The sequence below is a fragment of the Grus americana genome, chromosome 18 (assembly GCF_028858705.1).
Source record: "Grus americana isolate bGruAme1 chromosome 18, bGruAme1.mat, whole genome shotgun sequence".
NCBI lineage: Eukaryota > Metazoa > Chordata > Aves > Gruiformes > Gruidae > Grus > Grus americana.
In genome coordinates this window covers 9,844,775-9,861,931 of record NC_072869.1, presented here as the reverse complement: position 1 = coordinate 9,861,931, position 17,157 = coordinate 9,844,775, and the positions used below count along the sequence as shown (strand labels likewise).

General features: G+C 40.7%; 1 protein-coding gene across 1 annotated transcript in view; it reads left to right on the top strand.

Moving 5' to 3' along the window:
- OGFOD3 (2-oxoglutarate and iron dependent oxygenase domain containing 3) overlaps window positions 1-17,157 on the top strand; it is a 49,488-nt gene that overhangs the window by 324 nt on the left and 32,007 nt on the right. Inside the window, exons 2-6 of the mRNA XM_054846546.1 lie at window positions 143-360; window positions 8,083-8,158; window positions 9,099-9,141; window positions 15,480-15,544; window positions 16,128-16,184. Coding sequence (XP_054702521.1) covers window positions 143-360; window positions 8,083-8,158; window positions 9,099-9,141; window positions 15,480-15,544; window positions 16,128-16,184 — 459 coding nt within the window. The remainder of the gene's footprint in view (window positions 1-142; window positions 361-8,082; window positions 8,159-9,098; window positions 9,142-15,479; window positions 15,545-16,127; window positions 16,185-17,157) is intronic.

Genomic DNA, 17,157 nt, shown 5'->3' with positions numbered 1-17,157 from the left:
TATGTGTATGCTCAAAGCCAGGGGTCAGTCGGGGTACCGGCCCTTAACCGGGTCTCCCCGGTATCGGGTGGGGTAGCGGCCAAAGCGCTTCCTCACCGGCTCCGTTCGCTTATATGGGGCTGTGGCTGTGCTCCCTCCTCAGCGCCAAGAAGAGCAGAGGCCAGCAAGAGCCACGGTGGGGGTGGCTGAAGGCAGCGTTCCTGCTCTCTGCTGCTGCCATCGGTGGCCTCCTGAGCTGGAGCTACCTGGGCACCGAGGATGGGGTCACAGAGGTGCTGGCCCGTCACAGCGAGAACCTGCAGGACAAGTTCATTGAGATCCCCTGCTCTGAGGACTACGACGGCCACAAAAGATTTGAAGGTATTTGGATAGGGTTGTCTGAAGTGGGATGATGCAGTTGACCATAACGGGCTGACTGCTGTTGAAGTCAGTTAAAGCAAATCTGTTCTGCAAAACTCTAGCAAACACCTGGTCACTGTGTGTGTGTTGTTTAAATCGCCAAATGTTCATGTCTCTTGGGCCAGCTCAGAAACTGTTGCACCTGAGGGGTTTTTCTGTTATTCCTCCATAATTCTCTTCTGAAACTACTTTGCTTAGGCTGTGTGAAATAAACCTTTTGCTAAATCTGTTTCTAGTGTCTCTTTATACTCTGATTCCTGTAATAGGCTTGTGGGTGAGTTTGTTACTGGTAAATACCGTACAGGGTATGGAATGGAACTGGTTTAGGATATTGTCTGTGCCACTGGCTTGTGGTAATGGCACAAATGCCAGCTTCTGATACACTTGTTTTGAGAGGGGTGTGTGTGACAGCAGCTTTTAGTGCTGCCTGCAAAGCACTTCTCCTCTATCCTGATGTCTTTCAGCTGTGCCTGTTGTCTGTCAAATTAGTATTTGTTTCCCCTGTCAGTTATTTTTTGGAGTTTTGATGTTGGATCTTCTAGAGAAATAGAAGATTTTCATCTTCTCTGATGAAGAGCAGTGCAAGTGAACTTGCAGTTTGCACAGATGAGCTATGCTTATGTTCTTTTAGATTTGCAAAGTATATCTTGAGGGGCATTTTGAGCTGGTGCCGCTGCCAGAGAGCAGCTCTGCTCTTACTTTTTGTCAGCCTACCTGTGTGTCTATCTGTGCATTGACTGATAAGCTATTGCATTAAAAAAAATAAATATTTCAGTTAGTTTTTAGCCAAATCAGTTGTCTGATCTGGTTCATTACGTGGCTGACAAAATATTTGCTGACACAAAGCTGGAGGCAGTGTGGAGGCTAGAAGAAGCTGCTTGGAGCTGAGGAAGAACAAAGATGATCGAAGGGCTGGAGAACCTGCCCTTGGAGGAAAGACTGGAGGAACCGAGTCTCCCTGGAGAAGAGAAGGCTCAGGGGGGCCACATCACAATATTCTAGTACTTAAAGGGCAGCTACACAGAGGGAGGCTTGACCTGCACAAGGAGCCACATGGAGAAGGCAAGGGGCAATGGGTCCAAGTTGCACTAGGCAGGGTTTCCTCATGATAGAAGAAAGAAATAGTTTACAGAGGGAACAGTCAATAACTGGAACAACATCCCAGGGATGTATAGAGTCTCCATCACTGGAGGTTTTCAAGATGTGACTGAAGAGGGTGCTAGATAATCTCATCCAGGCTCCCTGTATTATAAAAGGCTGGAGCAGGTGATCTGTTGAGGTTCCTTCCAACATGAGCTGTTGTATGATTCTATGACTTCTAACTTTCTTCCAATGCCAATTCAGGTAGAAAGTGTTCAAACTGCAGTCTGGATGTAGTACCCCAAAGATGTGGAGGTAATTTCCCCTGTCTTCTTCAGGTGGCTGGTGCTGTTGGTCGAAAGGCTTGTAACAAAAACAAAAGTTTGTGTAGTCTGTGGACAGATAGGTTTTTCGTCAGTGCTGCTATTGTAGCATCTTGCTTGATACGGTTTTGGAGGGTTCATCCCAAATGTTACTGAGGCAAAGAAAACTGCAGTCAGGAAGCTACCAGCAAGAAAACTTTCTCAGTGGGTTTTTTGATTGAGCACATGAAAACACATGTTCTGTTTTAACTTTCCATAGTTACTATAAGGAGAAACTGCTGCTGGCTTTATTTGCATAGTGCCAAGGCCAGAGAAAACTTTGCAGCTGGTATTGCCACAGATTTGGTAGTTATGATTGAACGAAGGCTAAAACTGTCTGCATTCTGCTACTAGGGCTTTTGCTTATCAAAAGAACCCCCTCAAACCAACAAAACCTTATTTTTTCCCTTCCCTGGTTTACAAGAGGAATTTTCTGAGCTGTGGACTTGTGGTCTTGGCAAGCCCATCAGTTATTCTTTCCATCATAAGGCAGGCAGGAACTTGAAGGCTTATCTCTGCCTGGGAAGAGGAATGGCTGTGTTCTCTATTCTTGTGATGTCATGGGGAGCAAGCTCTGCAAATACTGACTGCAGGGTGAAGTGTGACCTCTCTTGGCTTTGTGCATGGTTGACATGGTTGGCATCCACCCAGGAGGAATACAAGGGAGTCATTTTGTGTGTGTTTGTATTCCAGCTTGCTAATTAGATGTTTGCTTTTTAACTTATGTGATTGATTTTGGGTTTTAGCAGATGTTTTTACATGTGTTCCCCTGTATTAGGATTTCAGAAAGAGATCAGTGGTATTAGAAATGTGTGAACATCTGTTTTGTTAAGTGGTTAATTGAAGCCATGCTGTGATAATGAACTTCACTCGGTTTTTATCGCTTGTTTCTTGCTCAGTGCCCGCAAGAGGGTGGTGGTGAGCTGCTGAGCCTTGCTGTCCCGTCGAAGCTGGCTCCTTGCTCCACCCGTGTGTTACTGATAGCTTAGTGAGGCAGTAAATGCGGATTAGGGTTCTCTGCCAAACCGGATTCAGCTCCGGAGCTTTAGTCACTATGTTGGAAATAGCTTTCTATCACTCAATAGCTTTTCATTCTCTGTCTTTACTCTGGCTTGACATCCGCAGCTGCTGGCTCTGTCAGAGGGAGGCACATTCCTATCATCACTTGGTGTCTGAGGCTGAGCTGTAAAGTTTCCACAGCTGAGATGAGCTTTTTATTCATGCACCTGTGCCTGCTTCAAACTGAACTAGTGCAACTGAGCTTCTACTTTGCTTCAAATGATGTGGTAGTTGGTGTGACAGAGCAGTGGTTTTATTTCCATAGCACTGCCTGCCAGTAAACATGCTTCATACAGGAATTAAACGTGTTATTTTTCAGAGGCCAAGCACTTAACTTATTACATTTGCAGAAGATGGGGTGTTCTGTGAGCACAGTCTCATCTGCATTCTGAACCCAGATCTTGGCTATTTCTGCTGTCTTGAGACATGGTCAACTACTTAAAACTACTGTGGCTACTAGTGTGTCTGATGAAATTCCTGTGCAGTCTCTCATGTGTATTGACATATTGTGTCAGTGTACAGATTATCCATGGTCACTGCCCAGGAGACAGCTTTAAGAGATGTGCTTTTCCAGGGACTAGATCGGTGGATGTGGAAAGCAGGGAAGTCTGAGCAGTGGAGGAGAAAGTCCAGCACCTAGACTGCTGGTCTGGTTGTGGGGATGGCGTCCAATAAATCTTTGTCTCCTCTTGTCCTGCTTTGAGATGGCTTACATTAGGGGAGCATTATGATGGGGCTTTTTTCTCTTGAGAATCATCCTGGTCTCAGCAGTGTATGGTGTTGGGCAAAGTACCACTTTAAGTAGAAGACAAAGCTGCAGTTTAGGCATTGGACCCCTGTGTTACATTCTGTTTTCTGTGTACTGAGTAGGAACAGGGGCCATGGGGAGTACTTGTGTTTTGGTATGCTCCTCCTTTACCTTGACTGAAAAAAATACAACTCTTAGATCCAGAGCTGAGTGCCTTATCTAATAAGCGAATGACTTTGCCTACTAGGCACAAATCTGTGGAAGCTACTGGGTGCTTAGTAATACTACACCGAGTTTCTCCTGAGGGTAGATTCTCCAAGTATGCTTTTAACACGATGTCCCATGGCCTCTTAGACAAAGATGACACATTTCTTAATGCTAAAATTGTTTTCAGAGAGACTGGTCTGATTTTTCCTTAGCTTTCATCCAGTGTCTGTTCCTCACTGTTGGTACCTGACTGACTTTATGGCTGCATGATTTTTTTTCTTGTTTTTCTTCTTGGTTTGGAAAAGCTTCTGCTGTTACTTTCAGAATACCTCCTGCTTCCAGTAGTGTCTTTGTCAGAGACCCTAAATATGTAACAATTGTCCTAGGTAACCTTGTAGTTTTGCCAAATCTGGATTCTCCTGTTCCAGCCTTTCCAAAAGGGTAAGATCTGTGCTGGTTTTTTTTTCTTCTGAAATCAGGTATCTTTGCTAGTGCCCTTTTTGCAGAATGTCATACAAAGAAAACTCTATTTAAACAGGTTTGTCCTTGAGTATTGAAATTCTCCTTTGAACTTACTCTTTCCCACTTCTTCTCTCCTTGAACATCATCTTTCCCTTATGTCTAAGACAATTTTCTTTGTCTTTTGAGCATTAGAGACCTCTTCAATGGCAGAAGGAAAGTCATTCCCCTTTTCTTGTCTCTAGTAGCCAAGAGAGCTTCCTTGTTTTTCTGTTCTTTCTCCCTAACTCCTTAATCTCATCTTTCTGTCAGCCTGTTACCTCAGCCTTTTTTAATCTTGTTTTGTAACAGGACTAAAAAAGTATATTGCCAACATCCAAACTTGTGCTTTATAGAGTTGTTGACATCTCTATACCCAATAGAATGTTGAGTACAGTGTGGAGTATATGATTTGTGATTAATTACTGTTCTGCAAATCTTCCAGTGGATTAATGCTTATTAACTGAATGTTTGGTAAGTTGGTTTGGTTTTTTGTGTTTTTCAGTTCTGGGAACCCAAATTGGTTCCTCTTTGGCTGTTTTTTTACATGCATCCGAGTTTAAAATTGGGTGCTGGAAGCTGTTACTGCCTCAGCCATCTGTCTCACTCTTTGGGTGAGTATTTGCTAGCCTGGAGGCAGGGATGTCTCATCCCTGTCAATTGGCTTCTGAGATGCTTTTCAGCCTGGCATTCAAAAGTGAATAACTGATTTCAGTCTGCCACTGCTGAATGTATGATGAAGCCTTTAAGGTACAGCAACATAAAATAGGTGCTTTTTGTTAGGGCAGACAAGAAATAGTTTGCAGTGTTTGCTGGCTGCTACTTGTTGCTTTTTGGAACTGCTAGGTGATATGCTCCAAAGGAATACAGTGTTTCCAGTGCTTGCATTTTTATTGCAAGATCTGCCGTGTTTAACTTGCAAATTCTTGGTTCCTGGAATTGAGATTGAAAAATGCAAGAATTTCCACAAAACCTGTGCCTAGCCTTTCTGGTTGCAGAGGGGATATTTACCATGTGCCTGAAACATGGCACAGAAGCTCCCCCTCTCTCTACTCCTTCCCCTCCCAAACTTGTAACTTAGAACAACTTTCCACCTATAAAGCCCTTGTGGGTTGTTGTTGGTTTGAATTCTGTATGTTTTGGGCTGGTGCTGTAGTGCAAAGTGGTATTCTTTAATATGCAAAGCACCTTTGGGTTGCTGCCAGAATTTTTAAATTTTTTTTGTTCTTTTTTTTATATCACAGCACTATGGTTTATGATGAATGGTATATTTCGATTCTACTTGTTTCTTCAGCTCATGGAGAGAAGTGGAGAGAAATGAGCTAGGGGAGCAGTGGTTCTGGTTCATTCTTGTCACAGTGCTGGGTTCTGTGCTGGCATTGATAAATGGATGCTTAATACTGTAATACTAGCATTATTTGACTGCTAGTTTCCTAGGTCATCTTCAAATAACTTAGTGTGTGCTTCCTGGAATCTGAATCTTGAGCCAACTTCAGTGAATTGTTGCTGGGCAGTCAGAAAATGCAATGAATTATCTTGGTTGTAATCCAGTTGGTTTCCTGACCTTGATCCGTGTTTATATGGTCTGCTTGGTATGGGTGCCTTTGACTTCAATTTAAAGATGTGTCAAACAAGGGATTTTTCTTTTCCCAAGCAAGGAAACAGTGTGTATAATTTGGTATGCTGTCAGTACTCAGCTTATTCGCCCACACATTTTTCTCATTGCTTCCCTCTTCTTGATATGCTGGTGTAATTGGAAGGCTTTGCAGTGGACCCAAGACATAGGCAGGTTATATCCAGTAAGATGGAGTGGAAATTCCCACAAACCACTCATGTTGTGGCAAAACTTCTCTTTCTGCCAGTCTGTGGTCATTGTTATCAGTAGTTGCTTTTGATCAGAGCAGACTGATGCTTATGACTTGCATGGGTGAATTGATTGGTTTCTTTCCAGGAGTTCCCCCCTGCCCCTTGTGTTCTGATGAGTGAATAATCCTTGAAGAGGAGCTCAGTTCAGCAACAATAAGCATATTGGCAGATGTCAGAAAATAGTCATCCCAATTTTTCTGTGGCTTTACATCTATATGTGGATTTTCCCCAGTAAAGTGCCAAGTGTGACAGCCCAAGGTTTCTGGTGCCTCAAGAATTGATTTTATTTCTTCATGCCTGAAGGCTGTTGTGGACCAGACCTCTCATTTCATAGACCTTTCATATATTCTTCACCTGGAACTCTGTTGGCTTTTTTCTATGAGCTTTTAAAATTTAATATTAGATTTCTTAGCAATGAATTTTAAGAGACTTTTTTATCATATGTCCAAGCTGTGTGCTTCAAGACACTTTTGTGCAAAGTCTCATTTAAAAAGCTGCCACTTGAGGTATATTTGTATAGACACCCTATACAGAATGTTACTTCCTTTTGACTCGTGTATGGGGGAGGAAGGAGGTTGAGCAAATCTGAAATATGCTGCTTTTATTCTCCTGGCAGTATGGTTGGAACATTCAAATTCACTGCTTTTTTTACATTGCTATTGCTTTTCCTGTGACGTCCACTGGACGAATGCAAAGGTTCTCAGTGCTTGACTACAGGAATCTCTATTAATAAACTGTATGATTTAGGGTTGAATACCAAAACATAAGTTAAACTTAGTTCTTTGTGTTAATACATGAACTAGCATGTATTGATACTACACAAAGATCCTATACCTATTCAGGAACCCTTGTGATTAGTAGTGTCTTCTTCATGGCTTGAACTGTTTGTAGTCTAATTTTTTCAGTTTTTCTTGTGTCTAGCAGTGATTTCGCTCCTGTCTGAGGCATTCTCTTTTCTGTTATTAACATGGGAGTGCGCTGGTGTTGTGTCCACTGCAGTCTGCATCCAAGTATGTTTTGTCTTCTGTATCTCACTTTCTCCAGGACAATTGAGTTTCTTTATCCTGTTGAGACTGTTTGGTTTTGGGACAGTGCGTAAGATGAAATCATCTAAGATGACTTTCATTTCAGAGACCAGTTATATAAACAGGAACTTTTGTTTTCACTACTGCACTTGGGAAGAAGGGGAAAATCACTGGATCTATTTATCTTGCTGCATGCAGATGCATCTCTTGTACTGCCTTACTAAACAAAGGCCATCTTCTCTAGCTTGAAGTGGTAGATATGCAAAGGGACATCAGTAAGTCAGTTTTAATCCCAAAGTTTGTAACAAACTTAAGTTTTCTAAGAATTATTTTCAGATCAACAGGAAGAGTAGTTTGTACTGTGCCTTTTGCTTAACCTAAGCACTGGCGGCTCTGGGTCATGCATGACAGCTGCATCTCCAGTGGCTCTCCTGCTTTGGGTGTTGAGATTCATTCCATTCAACACAATGGAGATGATTTATGGACGTAGCAGGAAATAACTTGTCAGCTTAGTTGGTGTCATTCCCCTGAATTATACCATAGCCAGCCATAGCAGGGAAAGTGGTGGTGCTTAGATGAGTCCTGGGGACTTGAATCTGTGCAGAAGAGGCAGTGACACTGGCTGGCTTGTCTTCTTTCTGATGATTGTGGTACAAAACACATCAAAATGGAGATATAACCTTCTGTAGTCCAAGTGATCTAAAATATTCTGAGATTCAGCTTCACAACATTCAGAAGGGACATTGGCAAAGGGGAGTAGGAGAATATTAGTAGAGATTGGTTTTGAATCTTTTTTGAAAAATGATCTCTTCTTTTTTCCTCTTCCTCTTTGTTCCAGGGTGCACTCCTCGAAAGTGTGGAAGAGGTGTGACTGATGCTATAATCACGAGGGAAGAAGCTGAAAGAATCCGTAGGTAACTTTTCTTTTAGCTCTTAACTTTTATAAGCACTTTAATGACAGTGTGCCAGTATTTAAGGTGTAGTGCAAAGCTCATTAGCTGGAAGAGGATGGGTTAAACTGGTTAAAACATTACACTTTTTTCAAAAAAGCCATTTTTTGCTGTAGTAGAGGCAGTTCTTTCATACAGTCTGCCTAGCTCCGTGGGGCATGTGTTGTAGAGAAAGAAGGAAAATAAATTAAATAATTTAAAAGGATTCTCACTTGGCCTTCTGTTCCAGTTGGCCTTTAAAACCAGAACAAAACAACATAAGCCTCCTTTCAGCTGAGTCTTTCTGGATAATTACGAGCTAGTGCTGACCCTATAGTCCTCTATGAACACTAAGTGGTGAGTTTTAATCAAATAGTAGGGGACACTGTCAAATTATGCAGTTAGAAAAGTTATCAGCCTCTTGGAGTGTGATTTGCACTTGATAATCATGTAAATGGGGAATATCACTGTAATGCTCCAAGCAATGTGCAGCTGGTGTTAAGTGCTTTGTTCCCTAGTCAGGCTGGTGACTCTGTGATTCCAGATTCAGTTGGGTTCCTGATTTTGATACAGCGTTTCTGCATAGTACAGGTTTACTTGTATTGCAAGAATCAAGATCTGGTTTTTATGTTTAATCTTACTTGGCCAGCATGTATTTGAAAGACAGTGGGTTTGGGGGGGGTTTGGGGGATTTATGGAATGGGGCTTACAAGCTCAGAAATGTTCTACAACCTAGATATTTATTTTCATGACAGGCTGCAAGATTGAGTTTCAAATAAATGGCAGCTTCTCATCTCAACTCAATCGGGTTATATCTGATGCATCAAATAACACTTACTGAAGAGTTACATGTTGTAAATAATGACATTAAAGGACAAAGTAATCAGACGTCAGTTCTCATCTGAGGTTATTGTTTTGCCTGCAGAATAGCAGAGAGGGGACTGTCCTTGGGAGGATCTGATGGAGGGGTGAGCAGTGTCCTGTTACTTTTTACATTCTTCTTACTGCCAAGGGAAGATCATAAATGCATTTTTGGGGCTTGAGGAGATGCAGAATTTTTCTTTCCATTCAGATTTGGAAAAAAATTTGTTGGAAAGACTTCTGCAATACAGTTGACACTTCCTATTATTCAGCTTAGTTATTTCTAGCACACCTCTCAAACTGATTTTTGTCTTCTCCATCTGGAAACAGTTACTATAGCAGACCTGCACAAGTTTGACTTCTGAAACTAAATTACAGTGGTTCAGTGTCACATAAAAATTGGTTTTCTGTAGTGACAAAACGTACCATGTAATGTCTTAAATAGAACTTTGAGTAATAGTTTTTTAAAAAATAAAACAAATCCACTTCTCTAACAAGCATGTTTATTTTAATGTCTTTCCCCATCTTTGTTCTCAGGATGATTTTTGTGTATGAACAGAAACTGTTTCTTGAGTATTTGTAAACACAACCACTTTAGGCCTCTGAATTAGGGCATATATTAGCAGAAAAGGAGAAGGATTTCAATGAAAAAATAAGATTCTATTGTCCTTGTGATTGCCGAGAAAGACCTGCAAAAATATAACCCAAGAAACTTAAGCAGTGCTGCCCATCTGAAACAATATATTTAAAAGATTTAACATTCTCTGATAGGTTCTGTCAGAATTCTTTGGATTTTTTTTCAGTACTGTGGTTGCATAATTTGCCACTTTACATAGATTACTCTGCCTATTGGGACCTACGGCTTAACTCCTGTCATTAGTGCTGTGAAGTGGGTTTCCTAGCCTGTTTTCGGGACCTACATCTAATTTTTCATTAATTTTCCACAAAGAGGGATTAGAATGGCAGTGTATAACACGGGCATCTTTGTGGATTTGGACCACAGAAAGCTAATGTCCAACTGGGGGGCAGGAACTGGGGAAACTGAGGCAGAGAAAGCTTGGAAGAGACATGAGGGGAGACAAGCTTGCTGCCCAATGCAGAGCTGGGCAGGAGTTCAGAGCTGGCTTATTTGGACAACAAGCCAGACTATCAGACAAATATAAATCCATCATCTACATCATTTTGGGAGCATTATAGTTTTCTTTAAAGCGGAGGGAAAAAGAAGATTCTGTGGCTGCAATGACGTATGTCTGTTAAGAAATCTGATGTCCATTGCAAGGTCTGGGCTCTGATCCAAGCCTTCTCACATTTCACATAATCTGTAAACATGGGAAGGTTATTGCATGCTGTTAGTCCTTAGGGAAAGGTGCAACAAGTTGTGTAGTATTGCATTGAGGCCTTATCCAAAATAGTGGATAAACCCTGAAAGATGCTAAAACCAAGAGCTGACCAGTGTTTCTGGGAGATCATATTTAGGAGAAGCCTTTAAATACAATCTCTTTACCTCATTTCTCTTATGCCTCTTTCTCCCCTGTTCTGCTGTTTTCCTCTTCTTTTTCAATGTGCATGCTTGTATTCCCCATGTCATGGAGTGAATTTTTTCCCCGATGGTGCTATCTTGGCTCCCAGACATCATTAAATACTGATGAATATGTGGTGATGATGTATAGATGAAACTGTCTTTCTTCATTTGAGCCTTTTATCTTTTCAGATTTCTTACCCACATAGCATACAAAGTCCAATTTCCAGTCTTACTTCCTCTAGCTGCTTTGCCTGTATGCCTCTCAAGCTTCAAGCCTGGCTTTGTTATTTTAAATTTCTTAGGCTTTAGAGTGTTTGGATAATTCTATCCAATTATGTCTGTTGTTCTAAGACTTTTTTCTTAAAAATTCCTTAAATAATTCCTTGTTTCTGTATAATTCTTCAGCCACTTTGATCTCTCCACTATTCCAAATAAAACTCCTTCAGATTTCTACTGGGATGCAGACTGCATTTTCATTCTCTCTGATTTCTTCTTAACCCCTTTTTAAGCAACATGTCTGACTTTTTTTTTGTCTGTCATACTCCTCATATTTTGAATTCAAAGAAATGGATTTGTGTCTGCATATAATTTAAAGACCTAAACTTGCAGTTTGACTGTCAATTCTCTCCTCCCTTTGTTTGCTGACCTTTCTGCTTCCTTGGAGGACTGAATTACAGCACAGAAACTTGTTTCTATTTCCATCTTTTGTGTTGAGAAAGTCCTAGCAAACATTTGAATATTGCAATCTCCCAGGAGTCATGCCCCAGTTGTCATGCTGAGTTTTCTTTCTTATCTTCCTTTGTAATTTTTCCTAAATTTATTTTTTATGTACACACACGGAGTGAGGCTAGCAGAGGCCACTGTAATCTTCTAGTCTAACTTTCAATGGAATCCAAACAGGAGCATCTTCTCCACCGGTATGCTGCTTTCCCTTGTATGTCTCTGTAAAATAGTTCTATACTCTGTTCCTCGCTGATAAGATGTGAATTGCATTAGTTCTCTCGATGTTTGCCTCAGCTTAGTTTTTTATTCTTTGCAAAGATAATGACCTTTCCCTTTCTTCCCTACCTAATGTTTTCTTGCACGCTACCCCTGCTTGCATTATCCCTCTAGTCATGACTCATTCACATCGTTGTAGGTGCTGCCGTCATTACATCTCTCCAGTGTAAATGAAACGACTCATTTACTATCAGATCTATTGGCATTTATTTAGAGGCCCCAGAAAAGAAATCCCTTGGTGCAGCCAGTCAGCTGCAGTTTCTTTCCTGTGTTGCACCAAGACTGGCAGCAGCAGCCGCCCACCCCTCCCTTTTGCAGGGGAAAATTAAATTTCTGAATCATTAGGAGAAGCAAGCAGCCTGTGTAGCTGTGATGCCAAACAAGGGTTTTGATGTGGGCCCGCCAACCCATGCACAGAACAGTGTTTCTGCAGGATTTATCCCTGCTTATTCTGCTTTCAGCCTTCCCAACCAAACTCTGAAGTCCTGAAAATGCTGTCAGCTCTCCATTTTCCAGGGAGAGGATAAAGCCCCTCCATAGTACTTGTCCTATCTCTTACTTCTACTACAGGCCACATGGCTTTCTTCCTTCGTAATTAGTCTCCTGATAGCACATGGGAAACACATACCTGTGAGGAGAGAAAGATCTACTTAGTAAAGTGAAAGACACGCTGCCTACAGCTCTGTCTTGGTGTGGGTAGCTGGGCTTAACTCTAGACACAAGCAGTTGCTCTCCAGCTTCCTAATCTGTATCTAGTGTAAACTTGTACTGGACACCATAGCAAAATATTGCATTTAATTTCCACAGTAATAATCTGTACCTCCAGTCTCATTGATATATAAATTAGATTGATTATACTTGTGTCATAACTAATCAGTGTAACTTTTAGGAGGCATTACCTGAAGAATGTAACCCTGGTCCCTGTAATCTCAAGATTCAAGTAGGGAAGGGTATTTAAAGCTGGTCATGTTTTGAGGGGCTGCATAAGGGTGTCCACAGTGACAGCAAGTTTGATGCTGCCCAGGAGTTGGTGGCCACATAGAACCTCTGTTGCTCTTCACTCTTCGAGTGTGTGAGCATTTCCACAGGAGGAGTGGGGAACGTTAGGGGTTTTTTTTGAGCTCCACTAGGTTCTCTGTAGACAAGTAGAAGCAAGTTTTACGTTTTTTGGTTTTGGGCAGTGTCTGCTGTTTTCTTTAAAAATCTCACTAAAAGCTTTTTAAGGGGTGGAGGAAGAATGTGGAAATACTGTAGCAGTGAATGTATATTTAACAGTTGGCAATCCGTGTTAGTGAGGATCAAAGGCGCAGGGCCTATCATGCCTTGCAAGATGGGGAAATTGAGCCTTTTTGCTGTATACTGAGAAACAGTGGGTACTTGCATGTTCTTTTTGAATCCTTTTAGCAGTGAGAGGGTGGAGAATGTGAGACTAATAATACTGAAAGTACAAAAACATGTACTTGTGCTTTTTTTTAAAAGGAAGCTCAATTTCCTTTCTACAACAGAAACATTTTTCTTCTGTAACAGAAGTACCCCAATACCCTCATTTAAACAATCTCTCAGAAATAAGTGTGTGGGTGTGTGTGTTTGCAGTGTGTTTGTGGTGTTCCTGCTGTCTTTAGATAAACTTTGTAGAGCTTTCAGTGTGGGAACGCTGACCTGAACTGCAGGCTGACCCCCGATCAGATAGCTGAACTTGAAGTAACGGTATTGACACAGGTGTCCACCAAGGTATTCTCAGTGTAGGAATTGATGCTGAAAACGTTTAATGTTCTGAAATAGCAGAGGCCAAAATAAATGTGTTTCAGTTGCTTTCCAAGGTAGCTGTTAAACAAATAGCTCTGTGCTTATGTGTAATCAAGTCCCTGTCTATGTCTGGTCTTCAGGGTTGTTTTCCTCTGTCTGAAACAACCCTGAAGACCATTCTTTCATTTTCAGATTCCCTTTTCAGTTGTCTCCATCTGGCTTTTCTAGGCTTTGTATCGTAGCTATTAGCTTTTCAGCTATGAATACCTACAGTTCTTGGGGGTGCCCTTTATGGATTCATTTGGTCATTTTGGATCTTCCCAACTGTAATCATCTGGAGCTCGAAGAGTGAGAAGAAATGTGTACATTTGGAAAGCATGTTGAAAGTATTTGAGCAGCAATTTTTTTTAAATGAAATTCCTCTTTTCAGATGTGTCCCGCTACTTCTCCTGATAATCCATTTCAGCATGATCACAAGCATATTTTTGAAGCTACATGGGAGCAGTTTTACTACTTCTAGCTATAGCTTAGATTATTGTACAGAACCAGAAACCAATAAATGAAAATATTTTGTTTCTGAAGCTTGAGTAAAGCTTATTAGGAGAGCTGCTCTTGCATGAGTGTGAAATTGTTTGTTTCCATAACAGCCCTCTGAACCTTTTGGAGAACTGTGAGAAGGGGAGGTCTAAAAAGCTCATACTGTGTCCACTTGAATAGCTTGTTACTTTATATATTTTTTTAAAGGAACAAATAAAATGATTTGGGTGGATTTATTAAATGAAGGTTGCTACTATCTCTGTTAAAAGGAGACTCTGCTGGAGTTTCTCTGGTTCATCTCTGAAGCTCAGAGCAATTGAGCCTGCAGAGATCATCTTCTGCTGAGAGATTGTCATGGCTGTCTTCTTCCAGCATGATCCAGAGGAGGAGGGAGAAAAGTGCTTTGGGACTAGGGGTGAAGGTGAAGCTGTATTGCTAGCCTGGCACTGCAGCTCTGACACATCTGCGCTGATGATTTGCTGCTGCTCATTCCTCAGCCTGTCTGCATTTGGGTAAAGATACAAAGTGGTTTCAAAGGGTACTGTTCCAACCATGCCCAGAAATTCTTGTTGCTGGTAAGATGGAAGTTATCATTCTTTCCAGGCAGCTCACCTAGTGGTATTATTGTTTGGATTTTGTTAGAATAATGTGAATGGTATGTGGTGTATCAAGAAATGCCAAATTCCAAGATGAGTGCTTTTGCCTGGATATTGTATATCAAAGATGTAATTACTTTAGTGCTGGTCAGGTTAATTAACTGTTGCTACTTGATATTTCCAGTGTAAAAAAGTAAGACTACTATTAAGGAGTCATATTTTTAAACGCTGTTTAACTGATACAAAACAAACATGTATTTTGTGGACAGCAAGGGACATACAAAAGTGTACTTTATTCAAGCTAGAGAAATAATTTAGAGTCCTGAGAGGTAGCTCTCGATCCTGGCAAATCTGAATACTAATCTTTTTAGCTTGGTCTGGAGCTCAGCAGAAGTGTTTGGCTTGAATCAGATGAAAAAATGGATTGACTTTTCATATGTAAAAACCTTTTACTCTTTGGGTTTTTTTTCAGCAGTTTAGAAATTGGGGAGAAGAAAGTTTGGCTCTAGTAAGCCTTAGAATTGTAATTGTTCTTTTAAACATACTTTTATGGCCATATTAAATATGAGAAGTATACAGGAACTCATGGTGGAGGAGAAGTTTTAATAACAAACGTTGGGCAAGATAAATATTAGTGCTGCTATTTGAGCGCTTCACAAATATTGGAAAATTAGTCATCTTTGTGTGGAAGGGAGGACATCTTCAAGAAGGGATCTAGTAACATGGTGTCCTACTCCTAGCCCATGGAGGAAGCCCATGCAATTCTGTGTCAGATTTGTGTGTCAGACTTGAATCTCGGGAATAGCAGTCCTATGCTTTATTTGTAATACATTAATATTTTGTGTATCTACACAGCAAACTGAGGGAGGTTTGTACTTGTAAAGCAACCATTAGTATTGTGACCCCAAATGCTAGAAACTAGTATTTTTTACTTGAGAGGCTGTGGGAAGTGAGAGCCAACTTGGGACAGTTATTAAAGGCCATAGTTAAATAATGATAAAACCTTTTCATGCTCTTTTTCCTACTTTTTTGTTTCCTTTCCCAGGCATCAATTCTGGACTTGCACTCTGGAGCTCTTTCACTGGGGAAGCATTTTGTTAATCTGTACAGGTAAAATGGGACTGTGGCTCGCTGCCTCTTTTGTCATCCTATACTTCAGTGCTCATTGCCATTTCAAACTTCTTAAGCCCTGCGGGCTGAGGTTAGTAATGACAAACTGTAGAAGTTGGTCAGATCACCACAGTTTCCATGACCAGTTAAACAGCTTTTGTGGCATGAAAACTGATCTTTTGTTGAGCTGGGCTCTTTGAAAGCTACCATTACCTTTGCACGGGTGAATAATGGTATTTTTTCCACAGTTATAGTCTAGTTTGTCAGCAGTAGAAGAAATCAAGTAGTTTGAACTCTTAAAGACTTAAATCCATGTGCTTATTTCATTGTGTGGGAGGGGGACTCTCTTCATGCCTGGGGAATTCCATTATCAGTTGCTGCACCTTGATCCTTTCATCTTTTAACAATCTTTGAGCAATGCTTTGGGAACATGACACTCAAAAGCATTGTAGGACTTCTTTGGTATTGTTTTCACTTATTGATTGTGGGTAAAGCATGGATGGAGGTGAGAATGCATCTTGGTATTACTTGAGCAGTCTGATTCAGCAACTCCTCTTTTAGACTGTTGTTTTTTACTTTTCAGGTACTTTGGGGACAAAATTCAAGACATCTTCACAGAAGAGGATTTTGCATTATATCGGTAAAGATTTTCAATAATTGCTGAATGAACTACAAAACATAACTTGATATTTTTTGTAGAGTACAAGTTGGGTAGGGATTGCCCTTTGGATTCAGACATACAATTGAATTTGCAGCTAAAATAGTAATCTCTGAGAATTAAGATGCCTTGAGGAAAACAAGTAAAAACTTTTGGTGACTGCCTGATAAATAACATCTGCTGCTTTGAACTTAGCTGCATTACCAGTGTCAGGACAGTATTGATGGTGCAAATGTAATCAGAGTGATGGCAGCACCACACCTTTCCCTTTCTGTGTAAGGGGCTGATGCCAGCACAGAGAGCTGCTTCATCCGAGTTCTGTGGCTGTTTGCTAGAACAGTATAGCTGGGATGTAAAATCTGTTAGCATTAACTCCTATGTCACACACATTATCCAAGAGGTGTTGTGTTAGATGATAAAGACAATCCAATCCTATTATTATCTTAGTAACTTGGGGGTTTTGGGTGAAATGTGGCAAAAGATTAAAAGTGGTAAAGCAGGAAGTGGAAGGATTTCAAATTGCTAATCTTCTGGCTAGAGAAGCACAGTGTACTTTCCCCCTAAGAAGCCAGAATATGAAATAGTGCTATAATGTAATAGCTTTGGCATCTGATGCTTTTAGCTTTCCTGTAGACCTGTTCATATACTTAACGAAGACAACAAACGTAACAAGTTCCATGTGTCTGTGAAGGTGTGTGGCCAAAGTTTAGGAACAAGCATTCTTTGTTGACTAGACACAATAAATCTTTAGCTATGCATTTAGGTTGCTTTCTCATAACTTATAATGTACCTGGCTTGAACATTTTAACTCTTTTTGTCTTTTTTCTTGCCTTTGTGAAGGAATATGACCTCCCTCTAGTGGTGGAAGTAGTATTAAGTAGCCAAATAGGTTTATTAGTTTTATTAGTAATTTTATTTATCTTAAAATATTAACCACTTAAAGCTTATTTGTTTG